A 20,923-nucleotide genomic window follows, 5' to 3' on the forward strand; every position below is an offset into this window, starting at 1 on the left:
AGGGAAAACAAAATGGAGTGGATGTGATTGATAGATGACTGTAGGGCTGTAATCATAGTAGGAAATGCAAAGCTGGAATGACAGAGATTTGCCACCTCTTCTAAATGCAGTTACAGGATATTTTCCTTGCCTTTTTTTAATATTCTGCTTTATTTTTCTTTTCTATAAGTCTTACACTGTTTGATTGTTGAGTTTTGACCTTGCTGCTTCAATAGCACTTTCTCTGTAGCGTTGGATACGTAGTCAGCGAAAAGTTGTAAGTATAGATAAATAAGGTACAGTAGCATTTCTTACCCTGTATTCTCAGTAAGTGAGTATATCGTAGTCAGCTTTATACAAAAAAAAAGTAAATCTAATTTTGGGCATAAATGTATTTATATAAAGTGCTGATTTGTTTTCTGAAATGTCCACTTTCCTTAGGCCATGTTTAATAGGAAATCCCATTAGTCATGATCGCATTCATCTCCTGCTGAAAATGCTGGAAAGCCAAATCAATTTGCTGATCCCAACAATCTCATCCTGCTTTGTGACTGACAATCTTTGAAAGTATATATTTTTCCTAAATTTTGAGGGTTTTTTTCTGTTTTGCTTCTTGTGTGTCGATAAATACGTAAAAAAAAAAAAAAAATCTGTTACCTTTAGATTTATACAGTCAGGTGTACCTTGACCCCTCTCTTGTATTTTGTATCCTCATTCTGATTTCACTTGTAGCAGTGTAAATTAGAAGCTGTCCTGGCAGAGTTGATGGGTTTACAGTGGTATAAAATGAAAATGCTAGAGGAAAAACTAGGTCCATAACGATTTTTACACCGATGAGTCTTTGCCTGTTGTGTTTGGGGATGCATCTGTTTGCCAGTTTTTATATGAGAGGGGACAGGTATTGATGTCTTTCTTAGAAGTCTGTGTCAAGATCATACCTTTGGGCTTTGGATTTATTTTTTTCTTGCAAGGTCAAACAACTCCTTGCAACATTTCCTTTCAGCTCTTCTTCAGTAGGGGAGGCAGACAGTCCAGGACTGCGGGTCCCAAACATCTATACATCAGTATCATGCTCTAAAACCTGTCATTCCCTCCTTGCTGCTATGCCGTTGTAAGATTTCAGTATGTCTTTTCCCTGTTTATAACATGCCATCTCCTACTTGAATTTTTCCACCACAAATTAGTGGTCCTTTTCTTCTCTGAAATTAATAGGTCAGTTTGTACCCGAAGGTTGTATTCCGTGCTCCTGTTTCTATAAAAACACATTTCCTGAAGGATACTTTGCTTGCTCAAGTCTTTGAAAAGTGTGCCCTGAACTTCTTGACAATGCACTGCTGCTGTGAATCTTGTGCAGCTAACAGGTTTTGGTTGTTAATTTTAGTTGTTTTCCTTTTCCTACAGATAATGTGAGTGCAAGCTAGTAAGACTATGGTGGGATTTATTCAGGATAGTTGAACGGTTCATAATAGCTCCTGGTGTTCACAGAGGGAGGTTGTGTTTGTCCTTGCCGCATGTTACTACGCTTGTCCTTGTATTGGCTCAGTCTCATCTTGGAAACTTTTGCTGAGTTGATTCAACTTTCTTCACCTGACAGATTCCAAATTTATACATTTTCTTCTGGATTAATTGTAGTACTTGGTCATGGAGCCAGCATGAAGCATATCGGGGAACACAGAGCATCAATTAGGTTGGCTCAAGCTGTATGTTAACTTCTGCCCAGTAAAAAAATATCTCATTGCCATAGCTGAACTTGACTTGACCGTTTCAGTCATGGACAGCCAGAGTGCGAGTGACCCACCTTCATTTTTGGTGATGAGAAGCTTTAGTAGGACTGGGAGCTAGGGACACCTCCTCCTGTCCTCTCCAGTGCTCCACAGCAGTAGAGGGAAAAAGGTCATAGTGCTTTAAAGACTGCTAGTGAGGGACTGCTGTACACTGAGGGGAGCAACAATGTCGGGTGAGTTACAGTAGAAAGAAATTTCACAGCAAGGGAGTGGTGTTTTGCCAAGGCAGGAATAAAAGGACATTCAGGTGTGCACGAACAATTCCTGACTTTCTGGGTGACATTTCCATGATACAAAGAGGAGGTATCGCAGCAGCTTATTTACCGGTATCAGGTAAGAACAACTCAGTTGTTCTAAAAGTATCTCTGGTGGTCTGACACAGCTAGCTCTGTTTCGATCTCAGGGAAAATACATACTGTAGACTGTGCAACCATGCACACAGATGATGTTGGTGACTGGTAAATGAAAATGTTTGGGTTTAGTGTCACTTCACATTAGCAAATTGGCAGTTTGCACTGAGGATATTTTATGTTTCCCAAATCCTACTTGTGTTGAAAGAGCAAGTGGAAAAATCAGAGGTATAAGTAATGGTTCCCCTTGGCTCCAGAGCTGGAATAGTCTCAGTACTCTCAGTGTGAATTTACTCCTTCACTAAAAGAGCTGAAGGGGCAAAGACAAAAAACTTTCTTGAAATTCACAGAAGCGCTTGTAGTGGTGCAAAAGCAAAAGCCACATGCACTCTGCCACAAAGAAATGTTCGCAAAGAACATGGCTTTGGAAGCAGCAGTTACTAGGTACAGGATTTCTTATTTCATACATGTTTTTTATTGCTTTGTATGTCACCTGTTTCATTTTAAATAGATCTTAACTAAACATGAGAGTTGAGGACAGGTGGTTTGTAGTGAAAGGAGAAAATCAGAAAAAAAGTTGTGGCAAATATAGTATGGTTTAAATCTCATTCAGTAACATACTCTGCACTCAGCCTGATTCATATTTTGAGTTAAGCCTAGATTTATAGCTTGCTTCTCAAAGTCTATGGAATTAAACTTTGAGGATTGAAAAATGGTGTAGGAGGGGATCAAAGATAAGTGTCTAAATAGGACAGATGCACCAGAAGGCAAATGTAATGATCCTTTCACCTCTAAACTGCAGTGCTGGACCAGACCTTATGGATAATTACTAGATGTTAAGCAGGTTCTGCTTGACAGGTGACCTACATGAAATGTTTGCCTTAAGCTCTTCTATGTAGTTACTGCATGGACCCCTCCTGCTAGCTGCAAAACACTTTGGGTGCCCTAACAGAGAGGCTAAAGGGAAAATCTTGAAGACACACATCAGTCACTTTCAGTTGACGCTTAGAAACAAGTTCAGGGATTTATCAATAAGAAACCTTATTGATTTGCTACCCAGAAAAATGGGCCATACAGCTTCTTGTCTTGCACTTTCCATTAGCCTTGAATTCACGTGTATTTCACATTTATGATGTTAGTTATTTTAAAATTTCTTTATCATTGTAAAAATGCCACTTCCTTTCCTTCCCACCCCTGGCTGGCATTTTGCCATGCTACTGGGTCATTATTTTAAACCATTATCTTGTTCAGCTTGTGAGTATTCTTACAATGGATAGTCTTTTCCTGTTGCTATGGTGATCCTTTATGGTGGTGATGAAGCGCAGGAATTCAACAAGTCACTCTTTTCTAGAATGTGACTTTCTGGTGATTTAAAAAAAAAAAAAAGTCAATAATCAAAACCAAGAAGATCATCAATATAGTTCCCTTCCTGTGTTTTCCTCCTATCCATATTGTCTCAGTTCATGTCAGACAATCCAATTTGCCATGGTTACATCAAAAGGATTGTAGAAAGGAGGCAAAAAAGAACCTGATCAATGACCATATTATTTTTAAATGACATGCCCAACCTTTACATGTTGTCTAAACCCAGCAAATTACCTGTCTGGCATACATATTTCAAAACAAAAGTTAAAATTGCATGCCTTTATCTATATTAGCACACATTTTAATATCTATTACTGTAGCATATGTAAAAAAAAAAAAAAAGTAATCACCAAAGGGTTTTTTAATATCTCTCAGTTCAAATTAGCTAAGATGTGTCACTGATGCCTTGCTTATTGTAGAGAAGCAAACAAAAGCCTGAACAGATGATTATTTTTGTAGTAAATGAACTCCCACGCCGAAAATGCTTTGTACTTAAAATCAGAAGCTGCGTATTATTGAGGGTGGGGTTGTTCAGTTTGTGGCTGTTTTTACCTAAGACAAAGGTTCTGCAGTTCACTAATTTTCACTTCCAGACTCGTCTTATTTATATAAAAAGGACAAAAGAAACCTACTACATGTATATACCTCTCCATTTAAGGTAAAATGTGCTCCAGCTTGCCAAACTAGCCAATCTTGAATTTAGTGAAAGCAAGAGATACCAGAAGAGGCAAGGTACCTACAATAGTTGACAAACCATGCTTTAGCACCTCTAAGCTGCCATGGCACTATGTAGCTGCAGAATGGCATCTAGAGTATTTAACATAGGATTTGGTTAAACCCAGATTAGCTTCAATATATGAAGAATTAAATGGAGGAGGATTAAATGCTACATTTGCAAGGTTCTTCCAAGTGGTGTGACTTTTTTCTGACTGTACATATTTAAACCTTAAAAGGTCTTCACTTTTGTAGAAGGTGAAAGGCCTTGCCTTTTAAGAATCAACAGCTTACTTTGAAACCTATATTGAGCATGTCTGGCAAAAACATTGTATGAATACACGCAATGCTGTCATTGAGATTAAAACAGCAGCCTGCAGGATTAACTCTCTTTTTGTTACGAATTCATCCTTCTTCCTTTAATGAGTGGTGGCAGGAGAAGAGAGTGGTAGGGCTGAATACTGGCCATATGATCAATGCTTACCTAACTGGACAACTGATTGTCAAGAAAAAGATAGCAGTTGATTTCTGGACTAAGAGGAAGTGTCACTCGTGTGTTACTGGTGACAGTGCTGAAGGTCACCTTCCCGATTCAGATGCTGTCGGTTGGGTTGCCATCCCACCCACTGACTGCCAGTACCCATATCTCAGAGGGCCGAGCAGCAGCATCTGGAGAGAAGCTGTGTCAGCCGTCCACTGGTACGGATGTGGCTATGGAGATGGGAAATAGCTCTTGCCCTTGTCAAGGACTTGTTACAAACGGCACAGTGGGAAGGAAGGATCAAACACATTATTTGCTGGAGCGTGGCAATTCAGCCCTCAAAATGGTCTTAGGTTACGAACACACAAACAAAAGGGTCTTCTCCTGGCTACAGACATTGAAAGAGGCCTATACACATCAGTGAATCCAAGAGTAGGAGGATTAAAATCAATGGTAACGTGTGACACAGCACTCATTCTCCCCTCTAAGGGACAGCAGGGGAGCAGGGTCACTTCTCCAGGCTTCCTGCAAGGGGCAAGCAAGTCTAGGCAGGAGGGACGGAAAAGGTGCACCACTTTTGTTCATGATGCAGCCTTAAACATCTAAATTTGACCTCCTAGGTGTTAGCAAAATTAGAAATGGATGTGAAGGTAGTTGCTAGAATAAAAAGACACTCCTCCTTTTTCAAGCGTAGCAAACAGGATTAGTGCCTTTACTGCAGAGAATGATGCCAGATTCTCTCTTTGAAGTTATTGATCACTCGAGGTGGTTGGTTTTTTTAATTAATATAGCATGTAAACATTGGGAGGCTCTTTGTCTGCCAGTAGGCTAGTTTAATATTTATGCTCCCTATACAAGAGACGGAAGATGCACTTACAACCTGCCCTGCAGGCCAACAGATTCTTCTGCTGCCAGATTTTGGTGCATTTCTGTGACCAAGTTACCTCTCCTGAGAGTGACCAGCATTCATTCACAGTTCTCCCAATATAAATATTGTCTCAGAAGTCCATGGCCTTGACCTGAGTTGTTTTCAAACAGAAAGGTGGCATTTTTTTGAGATGGAAAGGGATTAAGTCTAGCAGAAACTCATAGCTTGGTTTCTAAGCACCAAGTGTTTCTTGCAGTCAAGAAGTGATAAACATTGAGATGCAACAGTTTCTATTTTCTCCTCCCCATCAAGTAGCTAACTAGGAAGAGCATCTGTCTGAAATTTGGCACAATCAGTGCTTCATCCCTAAAGACCTTAATTATGGTGCTTGAATTACTGTAAATCTCTCTATTGATTTGGGATACAAATGCCTCTCTAAGTCTCATCTAGTTCCTTCACACAATTATGCATAGCTTTCTCTTACCCTTAAGAATATATAATTTCAGTGTGAAATTTTTGACGCTCTGTCTAGTGCATCAGACAGCTGACAGACTGCCAAGCTTGTAAATTCTTCTGGCATTCATTGAGAGACCAGCATTGTAGCTATTTCATAAGCAGTAATTTGAATGTTAATGCTGGTACCTAATGTCAAGACAAGAAGATGGTAATATTCAAAAGAGAGTGCCTTCCATCCTCTGCAAAGACAAGAACTAACTTTAACTAGGAACACAGTGATGGTATAAATTAGGAAACCAATGGGACTCAAGAAGCAAGCATTTAGATGCCTGAGCGCTTCATGTGACTGACTTCTTTTTCCTTTCCTTAGGCTGAAAAGCACTTCACTTCCTCTATAAGAGGTTATTCTAGATTATAGTCAGGTAATTATAGCTATCGAAGTTTATTTTAGATTTAAACTCTCCAGTCTGACTGACCCATTCATCATCCTCAATCCAAGCCTTTCTTTTTTTCTAACCGTATGAACACTAGAAGTGCAGAACCTGGTCTTGTTCATATTCTGGCAGTGAGGAGCCCCAGTGATCTCAATAAATAGAGTCCTTCTGTTGTTTTTTTTTTTCTCCTTCTTTGTAACTGTCATAAGTTTACAGGCTTCTTTGGTATTCTTGTTCGTTGGGTTGGATTTTTTACTTTTTATTTTTTTGTTTCTTTCAAGTATTCCCAGTGGGTCCATTATCAGCAATTAGCTATATACAGCTAGGCTTTGACCAGCACTTAACTCTGCTGTTCCTTTGAGAGCACCGAAGCGTTTCATATTCTACATTAATTATAAAAGGAAGTATTTGTTTGTCTTCTTTAACAGGTGAAATGTAAGCGCTGCTCATAAAATTTTCAGGAAAGAGATAGCTTAGGCCAGCATGACTAATACACTAGCAGTTCTTGTCTGGAGTCGTAGTGAGACCCAATGTCAGACAGATGTTACCACCAGGAGTTAAAAGACAGATCAGTTTAGGTCTTTGATGGATGGGGGTGCTTTAATGTTCTGCAAATCAATTGGAAATTTGGCAGAGCAAATGTTCAAAATACTACTTCTGAGGCAGAACTTGCTGAAGTTCAGACTGCAGAAAAACACAACCCAGAAGTAATCCTGAATGTCTGCTCTCCTTTTAAAATAAGGAATAAAATTCTGTAGTATACAAGTACCAGTTACTCAATTTAAAAAGTATTTTTGTCTTGCCTTCCCACTACTTTGTACAATTACTTGCTTGTGTGTAAAACTTACTATTGGGAAATGACCATACAAAAGGGGAAGCAGGGGAGAATCACCTAACCCATCCCAACAGACACTGCAGGAATGTTTTCCCTGTGTCGTAGTTCATCCAGGACTGATTTGGGGAAGTTTAAGCTACAAGGATGGGTCTCCTAGTAAGGCACAGGTTTTTCTGTCCCTTTGCTAGGAAGATTGCTTTTTAAGACCTCGAGAAAGACTATTGTACTGCGCTCTCGGAGCAAGCCATTCGTAAAACTCCATTTCCTCCATTCCTTAAGAGTATGGACAGCAAAGGTTGCCTGCGGAAGGAAATCGAAGGGCTAATAACACAGCTGATTCAGAAACAACTGTCTTGACTGATGGGGTTGTCGGCTGTAGCGTCTAGTGTTGAGGATTTGCATTGTCCCAGTTCATTGACGATGGAGTGTTCAATGAATTTCCCCCCAGTGCTGCCATTGTTCATTGTTGGCACTTCCATTGTTCACTCCGCAATTCATGCTTTTTGTATCAGAAACATCCAACAACTCTTTCCTCTATAATCCCCACTTACTTTCTCACACTGTCCCAGGCATTTGCAAACAGAAGGGCTGTTCAACGGACAGTGTTTCTATTAAGCCATCATTTCAGAGGACTTTTTAATTTATACTCATTTCACATTGGAATAAAAAGACATGATTGGAGAGCCTTCACACCAGAAATGTGAAAACACAGGTTTTGTGTTTTCCATCATCTCTGTGCATATCTTTCTCAGGAGAATTCACCGTAACTGTCAGTAAAAACACTTGAGATTCTGTGAAAAATTATTTAAAAAAAAAAAAAAATGCAGCCCTTCAAAATGTTTTTGATCTAACAGATCATACCTGACAAAACTGAGTTTAAATAACTGGTCCAAATAGCACTAATGTGTTGGAGGACTTTTTTGTCATTTATGAAGGGGTTTTTTAGGTTTTGTTTCCTCCCTGTCCCTCACAGCCAAGAAGATTGCAAAGGATTGAAGAAAGTAGTGGATTTTGATCCAACGTGGAGACTTTCATGTTCCAAATAATTTGCATTATCGGTCACAGAGAGAAGAAATGATATTTTTAAAGTGAAAAGCCCTATTTTTTCCTCTAAGCTGCACATCTGTTCTGGTACTTCCAGAATTGCTATGTGGGTGTACTTTTTCCAGTATTCTATAACTGGCACCAAAAAAGTTAAGTCTGTGACTGTGAAGAGTTCTGTTTCCATAATGACCAGAAAAATGGTTTGTGTTAGGGATACGCTTGTAACCTGCTAACACTACAGTTGAGGCATCACTAAAAATTCAGGGAGTAATGATTGACCCCATATAGCATGCTAGAGCAAAAATGACCTTTTACAAACAATATGGTTAATAATATCTTTTAAATATTTTGTAGTTGGGTAAGCATGGTGGTGTTTTTTTTAAAACTTTTAAGTGTTTAATATTAAAAATAACTTCAGCCAAATTCTCAGTTCTATACTTACGCTGATGTCAGTGGGACTTGAAGTAAACTCTGTTAACAGAGTTTCATGTTGCACAGTCCTCCCTCAGAATCTGCTCTCAAATGACCAGAAAAGCAGGAGTAGGGGTAGTTCTCATCCTTTCTCTGTTTTCGGCTTCGAGAAGTCAGAAAAAAACCTAGGTGTATTAATTAAAAAAAAAAAAAATGTATATAGGAACTTCCAATACAAAATTTGCTCTAATAGCATAAAAAGGCACAGCATTTTTGATACTGCCTCAGAATTTTTTCTGTTTCTGAATTGCTGTAGTTTCTTTGTCAGTGAGAGCTCTTCACAGAGCCACACTCAGGAGGAGAGCAGTGGGTGGGATGGGCACGAGCAGTGCGATGAGGAAGAAAGGGTGACAGGAATCCATGGGCTGTGATGTTCACCTTTGATGTAGGGCTGTGTAATGGAGTTGTTTACTCCTGCTCCGTCATTTCTGTGCATGTGTTTAGAGTTTCTTTTGTAATCCAGTCCCTTCAGGAAGGGGAATGCAACTGTGATGGCACATTAGTTTCTACTGTCAAGAGTCGAGCAATTAGTTTCCGTACTTACAGTCTGTAATAAGGAGTGCTCTGTAATTTCAAACTGTAGCAGTACAGTCTCACCTGACCAGCAGAGTTGACATAATTTGGCAAAACACAGCCAGAGAGCTTCCTTTTGTTTTCCTCCTTATTATGGTCCTGTGGGAAAATAGATTAGTGAATGGATCTACTGTCCAACATTTTCTCAAAATCCTAAGCTGTCAGTGAGTGTTCATGCTCTTTACAAGCTCAATTCTTGGATGCCTGGCTGCAAAATAGAATTAGAAAGAAGGAGTTATAGTTCACATCTTTGCTTTTATTTTATTCTCTCACTGTTATACTTGTCATCAATCTTGTGGTTGCTGGGGGTTTTATATACCATGAGATCACCAGATCCAGTTGTTCTGGTTGCTTCTCTAGTTCATATTTGTGTGAAAACCCAACTGGTCTTAATAATGGGTATTCTCAATATCTCTGAAAATTGGGGACATCTGAAGAATTGAAGGGTCACAGCAGCCTTGCAACACATGTTAATTTTAGGCCGAACAAACTCAATTTCCAGCATTTCACAGGTTTCATCCATGGTTTGTTTTAGGCCTGTGTTGACTCCCACCCTTCCTTTTTTGGAGCAAATCTGAACTGTATCTTCCTTTGCAGTGTGGTGTATTTTAACTAAGACTTGCCCACTCGGTAAAAAAGTTCAGTTAAAAACATGGCTTCCACCAGCTCACATGTAACACTCCTGCTGGTGTCTGTCAAAATGAGATTTGCTTTTTACTTTGTACTTCTCAGTACTATTCTCCAGCTGAAAGGTCTCCCTGTTCAGTTTTGGTTTTCCACTTGCCTTTACTAGACCTCCTTTTGACTTTAACAGGGTCATTTTGCATTTCAATTTTCTGAATATGCAGAAGGCTTTATGTGGGCTCCATTGTAAAAACTCTGCCTCTGAAAATGGCAGATGCAAAATCACACCTACTGTAATGTAGCAAAATTAAATCAACCTAACTCTGTTAAATCAACCACATCTGTCATCTTTAACATCTAATCCTAATTATGGTCTGTTTATCCAGTCCCATCTCCCCTTTCCATTCAGTGAGTGCTGCTGTACTGCAGCTGGCTGTGGCAATGACCATGCTGAGCATGCTGGATGATGGCAGGTCATCTTTCTGGTCATCTGAAATTTCAAATGTCATTAAAATGGTGTCCAAAACATGGATTTTGCCTGCAGTCAGTCTTTAATCACCCTTTTAGGTGCTGCAGAGTTCCTTTAACCCCATTTACCCTGAGAAACAGAAAGCAAAGTATGCTGTGTCCTTTTACGTAAGTTAGCTTCAAAGTGATGGTGTTTGAAGCAAACCCGATGGCCTCCTGTGGAAAGACAGGGTGCAAAGAACAGCATTGCCCGGCTTGGATTCTGGAAGGGAACCAGATGAAGTGATGTTCATAAAAGCATTTCGTGGTACAGTTCTGTCCGTGCCCGCGCTAGCTGTAGGTTTTAGGAAAATGTTTTTGCTGTGTTCTGAGAGCAAACCAATGGCTCTGTGCCACAGCTCCGTGAGCAGAGGGTCTCAGGGAACCGGCAGCACGTCTCGGGCTGGTATATAACTGTTTTGCAGGGTAGATTAAAAAGCTCTTTGCTCTGTTCTTCATGTTTTAATGTGCACAAGTGAGACCCTGGCTGCTCAGAGAAACCTAGGGGAGACTCAGAAAAAACTCCTAAGGAAACCTTTCCAGTACAGTCCCCAGACCAGATGGGAATCAGCTGTTCATAGATTTGTACGTTTGTAGACCAGGTAATAAAGGAAAACTGAATAGCTCTATTCATGCCCTCAGCTAACACATTAGGTAGCACGGGATGTAGGCCATAACTCCTGCAGTATCCTCCCCACACCCACCTTACATTACATGCACAAGCCACCTGATGTCCTGAGGGGCTTTGCAGGGTAACTACATAGAGTAACTGCAGCTCCATGGCACTTATTTGCTGTGGGCAAGTCATGATTTGCAGCTGTTGAGGTACAAGTATCAGGCAGTGCAGAAGGGCTTGCTGAGACATGTAGTTAGAATTAATGTCACAATGATAATGGAAGAATCTGAACAGCAAAGGGGCGTTCCCAGCTGCAACAGAGAAATGAAGGCACACATTTGTCCATTAGCAGCTCACCCTGAACTTCATCTGCATATTATACCACTGTGATTTAGATTCCCATGAAACATGAGAGCCACTAGTAACTATTAATTTTATCTGACCAGTCATTTTAAAGGATTTTAGGAGTTACTCTTTACAACCTGTGAACAGCACTCTATAGCCTTCTGTGCTTTTACCAGAGCCCCAGTATTACTGTTGCCTCTTTCTTTGTCTGTTCTTTCCTCGTTTGGTTCCTGAATTTCAGTGGCGATGGAAGAAAGAATCTTGCTAGTTGTCTTTTTGACAAAGTTGCTTAATATTGCTAAGGAATGTGACAATAGAAAGTCAGAGACAAATCACCGTGTGTTTGAATGACATAACTACTGTCTGAAGTACCTGTCCTTGGTGCCTGTTGGTGACAGTACTCTGTTGTTAAGCTCACCTTGGAAGGTCAAGGAATGTGCCCTCATACATTCTGTTCTGCCTGATCGCTGTGGCAGGAGTTAGCCTGTTGCAGTTCTTAGCCCTCTGGTCTGTAGCTATTTCTGATCATTTGAGAAGCTACTGCTGCCCAGAAGAATGTCAAGGGACCTTCCACCTGAAAAAGAAAGTAATGAGGTCTTTTTTTCCTCCTCTGTCCATCTGTAGTAATGCATTCAGTAAGAAACTGGTATAGACACTTCTGCAGCAAAAGGTATTCTATAACCCCACATTTGGCTGAGAGTTTAGATATAGTTTTTCAGTTAAGAAAAGCACATAATATAAAAGCAGATCTGCTGACACAAGAGTGATACAACAGAAATTCATAAATTATGGTGATAATATCTGCCAACACTGCCGTAGGTGGTTTTAAAAAAAGATTCATGAACATCTAAGCTTGTTTTTTTTTTTACTACGGCACTCCTGGTTCTCCAGCAGCTGCAGCAGGCCACAGCTTATCCAATCTTATGGTGAACATGTTCCTGTTTCTTCTTTGTCAGAGATGAGAGTCTTAGAGTGACTCACATCTGCTTGTTGATCCAATAGCTGTCTCCTCCCAAGTGTGTATGATGACTAGATGCAATGGAAAGCAGCTTTGGATGGAGGCATTTGGTCCAGTCCTAGCAGCAGCTCTAAGACAAGATCAAGGATGTAACTTCACACCATGCTTCATGTTCTTCATTATCCTGTGGTGTACTTCAGTGGCTGTTGAACATCATAAGCTGTGGTCTTCCATCTGCCAGGAATCCCTTGTAGCATAGTTGTTGTGATGTGGCAGCTTGGGAGGGATCATGCTGCCACAAACAGCAGCTTTCCTCTTTTTTCAAACTTCACTAGTGCTGTGGTCCTTAAGAAAACCTTTTAAAAGAAGATAAAATGTACTGTTCAGTTGTAAGAGAAGGGGGAACTGTGACTATTGCTGATTTTAGGAGCTCTTGTGTGGGGACGCAGGAGAGCAACTCCAAACCAAGTGGCAAGTGGTAGGTCTTGTTAACTGCCTGTGGTACTGCTCCTATGGCGAGAGGCCTCCCTTTTGGGTTAGAACGGCAGAGAGCAGTTCCTTGCAATTTGGCAAATTGATGCTTTTCTGTGTAGTGTTATTTGGCTTTAGGATTTTCCTTGAGGTGCAGGGAGGGCAGGTTGAGAGTTAGGGTTTATTTTCCCACTGCCAGCCCTTCCCTTTCAGCACTGCAAAAATAATATTACGGACCATGTGCCAAAATGTCTCTGTAGGAAACATTCATGGTCCTGCACAGTAAGGTTTTTCTTTGGAGCAAAATCCACTGATACGGGATCAGGTATTTATTTATCCTTTACATTTTTTAGCCTAGTTTGTTTCAGAGAGGTGCAGAAATGCTGTTTTCAGGAGCCAGAGCACCAACAAATGTCAAAGGCACAAGGGCTGCTGGCAAAAGTTGCTGCCCAGGCCTCCTCCACTGAGCCCTGAGAAATGCTCTCTTAATTGTCCCACAGGCAACCAGCCAAAAACTCGCTGCTCAACACACAGCTGGTTCAACTCTCCCGCAGAGTAGGCACACAGAAGGCTATCTAGCCCCAAACCTCTTTTCAGGCCACATGGAGAGCTGAAGCCGTTCATTCTTTTTTGCAGCTGCTTCACAATACAAAAGGAACTTTATTATGGCTTTTACTCTATGCTAACAGGAAACCAGTTGAATTCCCTCAGACAGTTTTTTGGATATAGGAAATGCATCACTGGCCTGTAAAGGCAACTGATTGCTTTAATACAATATCACCTGCTCCGTCAAGCAAGGAAGATACGGTTTTAAATACTGACCTAAGAAGTAATTCATATCCTTCAGTACTTTTAACAGCGTTGTCTCTATTTCAAAATCAGTGCCATAGTCCAGTGGCAAAGAAGGGAATGATTGCGACCACTCACATAGCTCCCTGGGCTTGCTTAGTCACTACAGTGTCTAGTTGCTATGTCTGACTACAAAGACAATGCTGATGATAGGTTTAATTGATGAGATTGCCTTTGAAAAGCGTCTGTGATGTTTTCTGGAGGTTAAAACGAAGACTCCCCTTCAAATTTTACTTTGAACCTTTACTGATTCCTTCATCCAGCTCTGCTGCAAGGAGTCTCTCCTTTTCGGGTTGCTGGCAGATGAGCACTGGTGCATCTGACTCTGCTTCCTCTCCTCATCTGTCTGCTGGACGCTCTCCCCTCCTGCAGGCTCTCCTGCCTGCCGTGCCTCAGCTCCTCCAACTCACAGTCTTGCGTCTTGGCTCCAAAGCCCCTGCAGCAGTGGCTAAGCTGACGCATCGGGCTTTCTCCTAGAGTAGCAAAGGTGCTGGCCCATGCTCCTTTGGTTAACTGCTCTATGGCTCTGACCAACAGAAAATGCAGCCCCTCGCTTACCTTGGGCTGCACAGCAGCAAAAGGGATGGCAGTTTTTCTTTCAAAGAGCTTGCAGTTGTACCCAATGGTGGTCACAAAGTCCTGGAAACTTCTGAAGCCTTTTGTGGATAGCAGTGGCAAAGGCAAAAATCTATAATAATATGTACGGTCACACACTTTTGAAAGAAAGGGTTTTGTTTGGTTTTGTGCTAAAGAAACTTACTGAATTTATGTTAGTAAAGTAACAAAATTACCTCCTGTATTAACAGCAATGTTTACTGAGAGTACCTCCTTTAATTTTACTTTTTTTAAGAGAAGGAAGCAAGAAGTTGAGGCATTAGATAATAGTGAAAGATTTTTTCTTTTCTTCTTTAGACAAATATCCAGGGATCACAATTTTCTTGTTATTATCTGAGGATGTTAGATGTATTTCTGAACTACTGTGTGAAGTTTCACTGCTATTACAACATGAATCTTTAATTCCCTATCTACAGCCAGTGCTGATTTCCCATACAACGGTCAAGCTATAGGAGATGGAGTTAACAGAAACTCTGCCATTATTGGAGGTAGGAAAACTGTCTACTTTTCTAAGATACGTCACAGTATGACTGTGACAGCTGAATTGCAGCTGGTAACATATTCATGCTATTTGCTAAGAGCTGACTATGTGGGGAAACTACACTGAACAAGATTAACTAGAAATTTGTGTAAGTCCATTCAGGCACATTGTCCTAGTGAAATGGTTTGTTCTCACTTAGATCATTTTAACCAAAACAAAATGCTGATATTCGTAATCCGTGTATTAAGCATCCATGTGGGGAGCTACTTTGCAGTAGTTACTTATGTTAACAGAGTAATTAATCTATATGAAATGGCAAGGACACTTTTCCAGTTACAGCAGATTCAGCATGAGTCTATGTCAAATGCTGTTTGCTCCACCCTTGACAAAAATCCCTGGTGATCTTTTTAGGGCCCAAGTTGTGCTATAACTTATGTGCTGGAGAGTCCCATTCAGTGTGATAGGTGATGTTAAGTAATACCAGAACTGAAACTTTAGCATTCCATTGAAGATATTATGGCCAGCTGCCTCCGGAAATAAGGATCCTGATTAATTATATGCACACATGCAATTTTTGCTGCCCTGTCCCGTAGTATGGAAAAGTTGCACTATAACTCTCCATGGAGAACTTTGCCACTGCATCAAATTCTGAAGGCGTAGAAAAAAAAAATGTAAAGATCAGCCTAATAGCTTTCAGTCAGTTCTAAATGCATATAATATGACGTATGGTGGTGGTTTTTGTCATGTAAAGCCACACTGAGTATAGTAGTACATGCAGACTAATGGAATTTCTTGTTTCTTTTCCCTGGCCGCCTGAAGGGTCTCTGTTTCCATATCCAGATTTAGATTAGTTGCTTTAGTTTTGATATCTTATTTTTCCTTTTTAATTTATATTTTTATTGCTACTTAAAACTTTTCCTCAATACTTGGAAACCTTACAATACTAGAAGGATAGCATTGCATTCCACAGAGATATTCAGGCCACACCTGAACAGCCTGCCTGTCCAACACATCAGTTAACAAAAGTGGCATAACATAATTCTGGCTGATGACAAGATTTTTTTAACCTGAGAATTTTATAACATCTCCATCCTGGAAGATCCTCATGCCTGTAGAGAAGGGCCAAAAAAGGAAGAGTGCTGTTTTGGCACATAGTTACCTATGCCTAAGAGGGTGAGATACATGACACTTCTCCATAACGGGGCTGAACCCCAAAGAGACCATCGCAGGGGGAGCAATTAAGGCTAGGTCTGATGATAAAGCAGTTACATCTGTAATTATGTGGAGCCAGTGCCTAGTGGGTGGAGTGAGCCAAGCCAATTTTCAAGGACATGTTGAGGGGCTATGATAGATCTATACAGCCATTGACTGGACAGTATACATCAGTGACACCATCCTCAAAGAGCTGCCTGGGTGGTGACACATCACCATTTCACCCTTGTGTTTTGGGAGCGCTTGGCACCCTCTGCCTTATGGTCAGCAAAGCTTACCTCTGTCAGTAGGTATCAATGTTGAAGTTTACCTATGGGATGAAAGTTGCTAGCAGACTCTGCTCAGCGACGGTTTGTGTATAGCGAAAACTATATATAAATATTAGAGTAGTGGAAACCAAGCAACTGTGGTGATATTTAACTGCCCAGGTAGCCTCCGCTCAGGTCAGAGGAGTTGTGGGATCCTTCCTTTGTGTCAAAATCTGTAGGTGTGCTCCTCACTAGTAGCATCTTTTCTTTCCTCCTCTGTGTAGGCGTCATCGCAGTGGTGATCTTCACCATCCTCTGCACTTTGGTGTTCCTGATCCGCTACATGTTTCGCCACAAGGGAACCTACCACACCAACGAGGCCAAAGGGGCAGAGTCAGCTGAGAGCGCCGACGCCGCCATCATGAACAATGACCCCAACTTCACGGAGACCATCGACGAGAGCAAGAAGGAATGGCTTATCTAAGCCCATGGGGATGGGGCCTGGGGTGGGACATGAGCTGGGCCAGGGTGGGGCTGGGATGACTCTTGCAGTGGGGAGAGAACACTCTGCATCGGACGCTTGAGCACACGTACAGTAAAAAGATCAGCACAACTGGAGGAGCAAGTGACAGGAAAATACCACTGAGACTGGAGGAAAGAAAAGAATATCTCAAGCATTTAAGAAAAAAATAAATTTTAATATGTATTTACAGCAAATTGCCCCTTCGTATCCAAACAACTACAACAAAGAGCAGTTTTGCAGCTTCAGCATTGGTTAAAATTTTCAGTAATACCTGTCTATTTCTCTGTGTGTTTAGAGGTGTTCTGGATACCCATGGCGACAAACAGGGCTGGTTTTTACATTTTTTAAAAGCTGTTTAAAATGTGGGTAGTTCTGTCCTGAGAACAAGTGGCAGACCTTTCTTCCCAGCGTTGTGTTCCTTCATAGCTGGCCACTTCCCCACAGGCTGCCCTCAGCCTTGCACCTTAACCATATCACCGTTCATTTTGGTGGCTTTGAACTGGAGATTCAAGGCTGGGGTTGGGTGAGAATTCATGCAGATCTTACTCACCAGTTTTTCAACGTGTCCTCAGCCCATGCTAACCCTGGCAGGATCCATCTTCTTGACCCAGGCAGTTTGTTGTGTACAATTCTCATCAGCAATGTAAAAATACTGTTACTACTACTACTACTACTACCAGAGAGGATGGTCATAAAGCACAGGAAGCTTTGGGGTTTTTTTAATTATTGCTATTTTGTTGGTCTCTGAGGGAGGATGATGATGCAGTGTGATTCTGTAGACCTAGTCTGTTGCTGTGTCTTTGGCTATGGCACTGGTGACTTGAGGCACGTGCCAGTTTAAACTTGGACCTGCCTGTGGCATATTGGCATGTCCTGTACTTAGGCGTAACATTGTAGTAGGAAATTAGAGCCAGACTTTGCTTCCATTTCTTTTTCATAGGCTGTCACAGAGATATTAGTAAAGCTGCAGTCAATGCATTTGAACACATGGGCCTCATATAATACTCTTTTTTCCAGCTCCAGGAATTTATTTTTAAATCTTTTGTTTCAGTCCCTTTGCAAAGAAAGCATCTGCTGTCAGGGTACACACAGGCAGGAAGGCGAGGCGGAGGAGGCTGGACAACTCTGCCAAGAGAGCACATGAGAAACACACAGCACACGATGGAGAGAGACTTCTCAATACAGACATTTGCCTGAACTATTTTGCTCTCTTTATAAGGCGTTTTTAAGACTAGCATGGCAAATGCCAAATGCAGCATTGCACCCCGTATCCCCTCTTGGACCAGGGAAGTTGGAGGTGTTGCTTGAGAAGCAGGTAGCAGGAAAGGCAGAGGGGCAGCCTGAAGATCTAATATCCTTTGGTGGCAATAACATAGCTTTAGCTTGCCCTTTGTAGAGAAGCGTGGTTCTCCAGTGATCTGATCTGATAGGAATTTAAAGCCTTAATGGGTAGTTTTTGCAGTGGAACAGAATGAAGGAATGAATGTATTGCAGGGTATTTGCTGTGTGCTAAAAGAACAGAAATAATAAGAAGAATTTCCCTTTAAAAGTATTTATGTTCATGACAGTCCTTTATCTTTTAATATTGCTGGGGTTAGTATGCACAGATTTAATCCACTTTTCTGTACAAGAAAGATTTGGTTTTCACCCATATCTGCAATCTGCTACACTGAGCAGTGCTGGCATCTTTAATTTCCTTATCTTTTTGTTTGTATCTGTCATCATTCTAGTCAATGCTTTAAAAATGAAAGAAAAAAAAATCATGGAGGGGGAAGAAAATAGGAGCCTTACCAGACAAGACATTTATAAGCACTATTTGTCAGTCAGGCAAGGCCAGATAGTTTGGGTTTTAAGGACAGTACCCTAAAGTCCTCTTCTGGATTCACTGAGCATAGATATCAGAGCAAATCAAGCCCGTTGGTTTCTTCTGTTAATGGATTTGAAAGTAGCATACAAAAAAGTTGCCAGTTTCAAAAAACCCCATCTGTTTCTCAGGTGACATTGTGTGGCAGAGGGGTTTAGGTAGGCATAAAAATCACCTCTGTCACTCTTGTGCTTTGCAGTCTTTTGCCTTTCCTCCAGTATTAACCTCTCCCTCTCTTGTGTTTAATTGAGCAGATGAGTCCTTACTCTTGTTTAATCGTGGCTGTAAGATAAGTCTCCACCCCTTGAAGAGTATCAGCATGGGATGGAGCTAGCCTGCACCACTGTTCAGCAAAATACATAGCAATCACAGATGTCTTTGTAGGACTGAAAAGGCATTTTCTCTTCTGTATTATTTTATGTTTAATTTTGTTTTAATGGTATTTTAGTCCACGCTGAAAAACATTCTTGCCTGCAACTTCAAGTTACCAAGAGAAGTGAATACAGCATCATTTGCATAGACTGGGATTTGATTTGCAGCAAAAAGTTACTTACTAATATGAACTTAATGTCTGGGAGGACGATCAGACTTAGGTATCCTGCGAGACTAGAATCCTCTGCTGCTTCATGTGCGAGAGACACTTAGCAGCCACAGTGCAAATTTGCCAAATGCCTCAGTGTGGCGCTAGAGGGAAAGATGGCTCGGTCTCTGTGCCTGAGTCCTTGGTGAAGCTAGGGACAGTTGTCTACAGGGTTATGTCAGTGAGACCTGCAACATCTATTCGCTGATTCTCTGAAAGATTACCAGCTAATCTCCCACCACCCTGTAAGCCAGTATTTCTGGAAAATAACCTTTGACCATTGCAAAAGCAATATTTGTAAAGTAGTGTCTTAAATTTGAAAAACAATTTTTAAATTTCTGAAGCCATCTGAATCTCTCCATTGGCTGGGCACCGTGGACCTCTTTATGTGAAGTTCATTAGTGCTGTGTTAAAATGTTGATAATCTTCAGTCTTGTCATTACTTTTGTGAAACAGTCACTTTCATAACTCTAGAAACTCTTTTATTAGAATTCTTGTTTCTTCTTAAACTAGACCTTAGACATGATATTGTAGACTAGCAGCTGGTCTCTGTATAGGCATTTGGTGACTGTAGGTGAGTTCCTGCTTGTCTGCTTTGTATTTCATTTTTGAGAGTGGCATATGGTTAATGATAGGCAGTGGTCATTCAGCAGCCTAGCACTGAAGGAGGAGCAGGCTTAGAGAAACAGCTTGTGTATTTTACTAGCACTGTATCTATTCTGAGGATTTCTTCCTCTGCAAGCCTATTATTGAAGGTTTAAACAATATCTATAGTTTACTTCACCCACTCTTACTTGTGCCAAAAATCCATGTTGTTTAACAGGTACTATCCATACACAGGTAGTGGGAAGATATGTTGGAGGGGAGAGTGGATCCTGCTTTTATAAAACTCTATACTTTCCCTAAAGACCATTAAAATAATCTGTCTTTTATCACCTCTTTTTAGTTGCTTCACCTATTTGGACTGTGCAGAGAAATGTAGTTTCTTGTGCTGGTTGGGGAACCAAAACATCCCAGTTGTGTTTCTAAAAGGCTCGTTCCTAATTGCACGGGAATCGATGGCAAAACTGCTGCCAGCAGTGGAGAGAGCAAGGCTGGGCTGGAGTGTTAGTGAGATAACGTTAAGCAGTATTTTGGATCCTCATTCACAACACACACAGACCACCAGGCCTCCAAAGAGCCAAAACGGGGGAAAACTAATTTTGATGTCAACCCAGCCTCGAGGGGAAATCTGCAATCCAGTCTGGTGGCTTTGAATCAAGCCTTTCGCACACTGCTTATTCCATATTTACTGACAGAAAATTCAGATGTATTAAATAGGAATATGTATTTTGTATTTTTAATTGGTACTGGAGCATTTATGCTTTGTATTTTTCATGTCTAAAACACTACCTATACCTTTTATATCTCTTCTAGCAGTTACCACTTCAAAGGTATGGCAGCATTTTAATATCATGCTGTAGGTAGCATGATGTATGTAAAAGAATGGTCATCATAAATATTTTAGGAAGACTGCCAAAGCATCAGTGTGTATGTACAAGTTTATTGTAGTGACAAGTATTCAGTTTAAGAGTCTAGTAAATAATTACTTTTTAACTAAAACAGTGTCCTTTAATGGCAGATGCATCTAATTTCCAGGGTATCTGTTGAAATGGGAAGCTATCTCTGTTTGACAA

The 20,923-nt window shown here is 40.8% G+C and overlaps 1 protein-coding gene across 1 annotated transcript in view; it reads left to right on the forward strand.

Moving 5' to 3' along the window:
* The window catches only part of CNTNAP2 (contactin associated protein 2), a 1,109,936-nt gene extending 1,093,172 nt beyond the window's left edge, over nucleotides 1–16,764 (forward strand). The window contains exons 23-24 of the mRNA XM_086468640.1: nucleotides 14,756–14,827; nucleotides 16,565–16,764. Coding sequence (XP_086324766.1) covers nucleotides 14,756–14,827; nucleotides 16,565–16,764 — 272 coding nt within the window. The remainder of the gene's footprint in view (nucleotides 1–14,755; nucleotides 14,828–16,564) is intronic.
* The last annotated feature ends 4,159 nt before the right edge of the window (nucleotides 16,765–20,923 follow it).

This window comes from Leptosomus discolor, chromosome 7 (assembly GCF_034619465.1).
Source record: "Leptosomus discolor isolate bLepDis1 chromosome 7, bLepDis1.hap2, whole genome shotgun sequence".
In the NCBI taxonomy this organism is placed as follows: domain Eukaryota; kingdom Metazoa; phylum Chordata; class Aves; order Leptosomiformes; family Leptosomidae; genus Leptosomus; species Leptosomus discolor.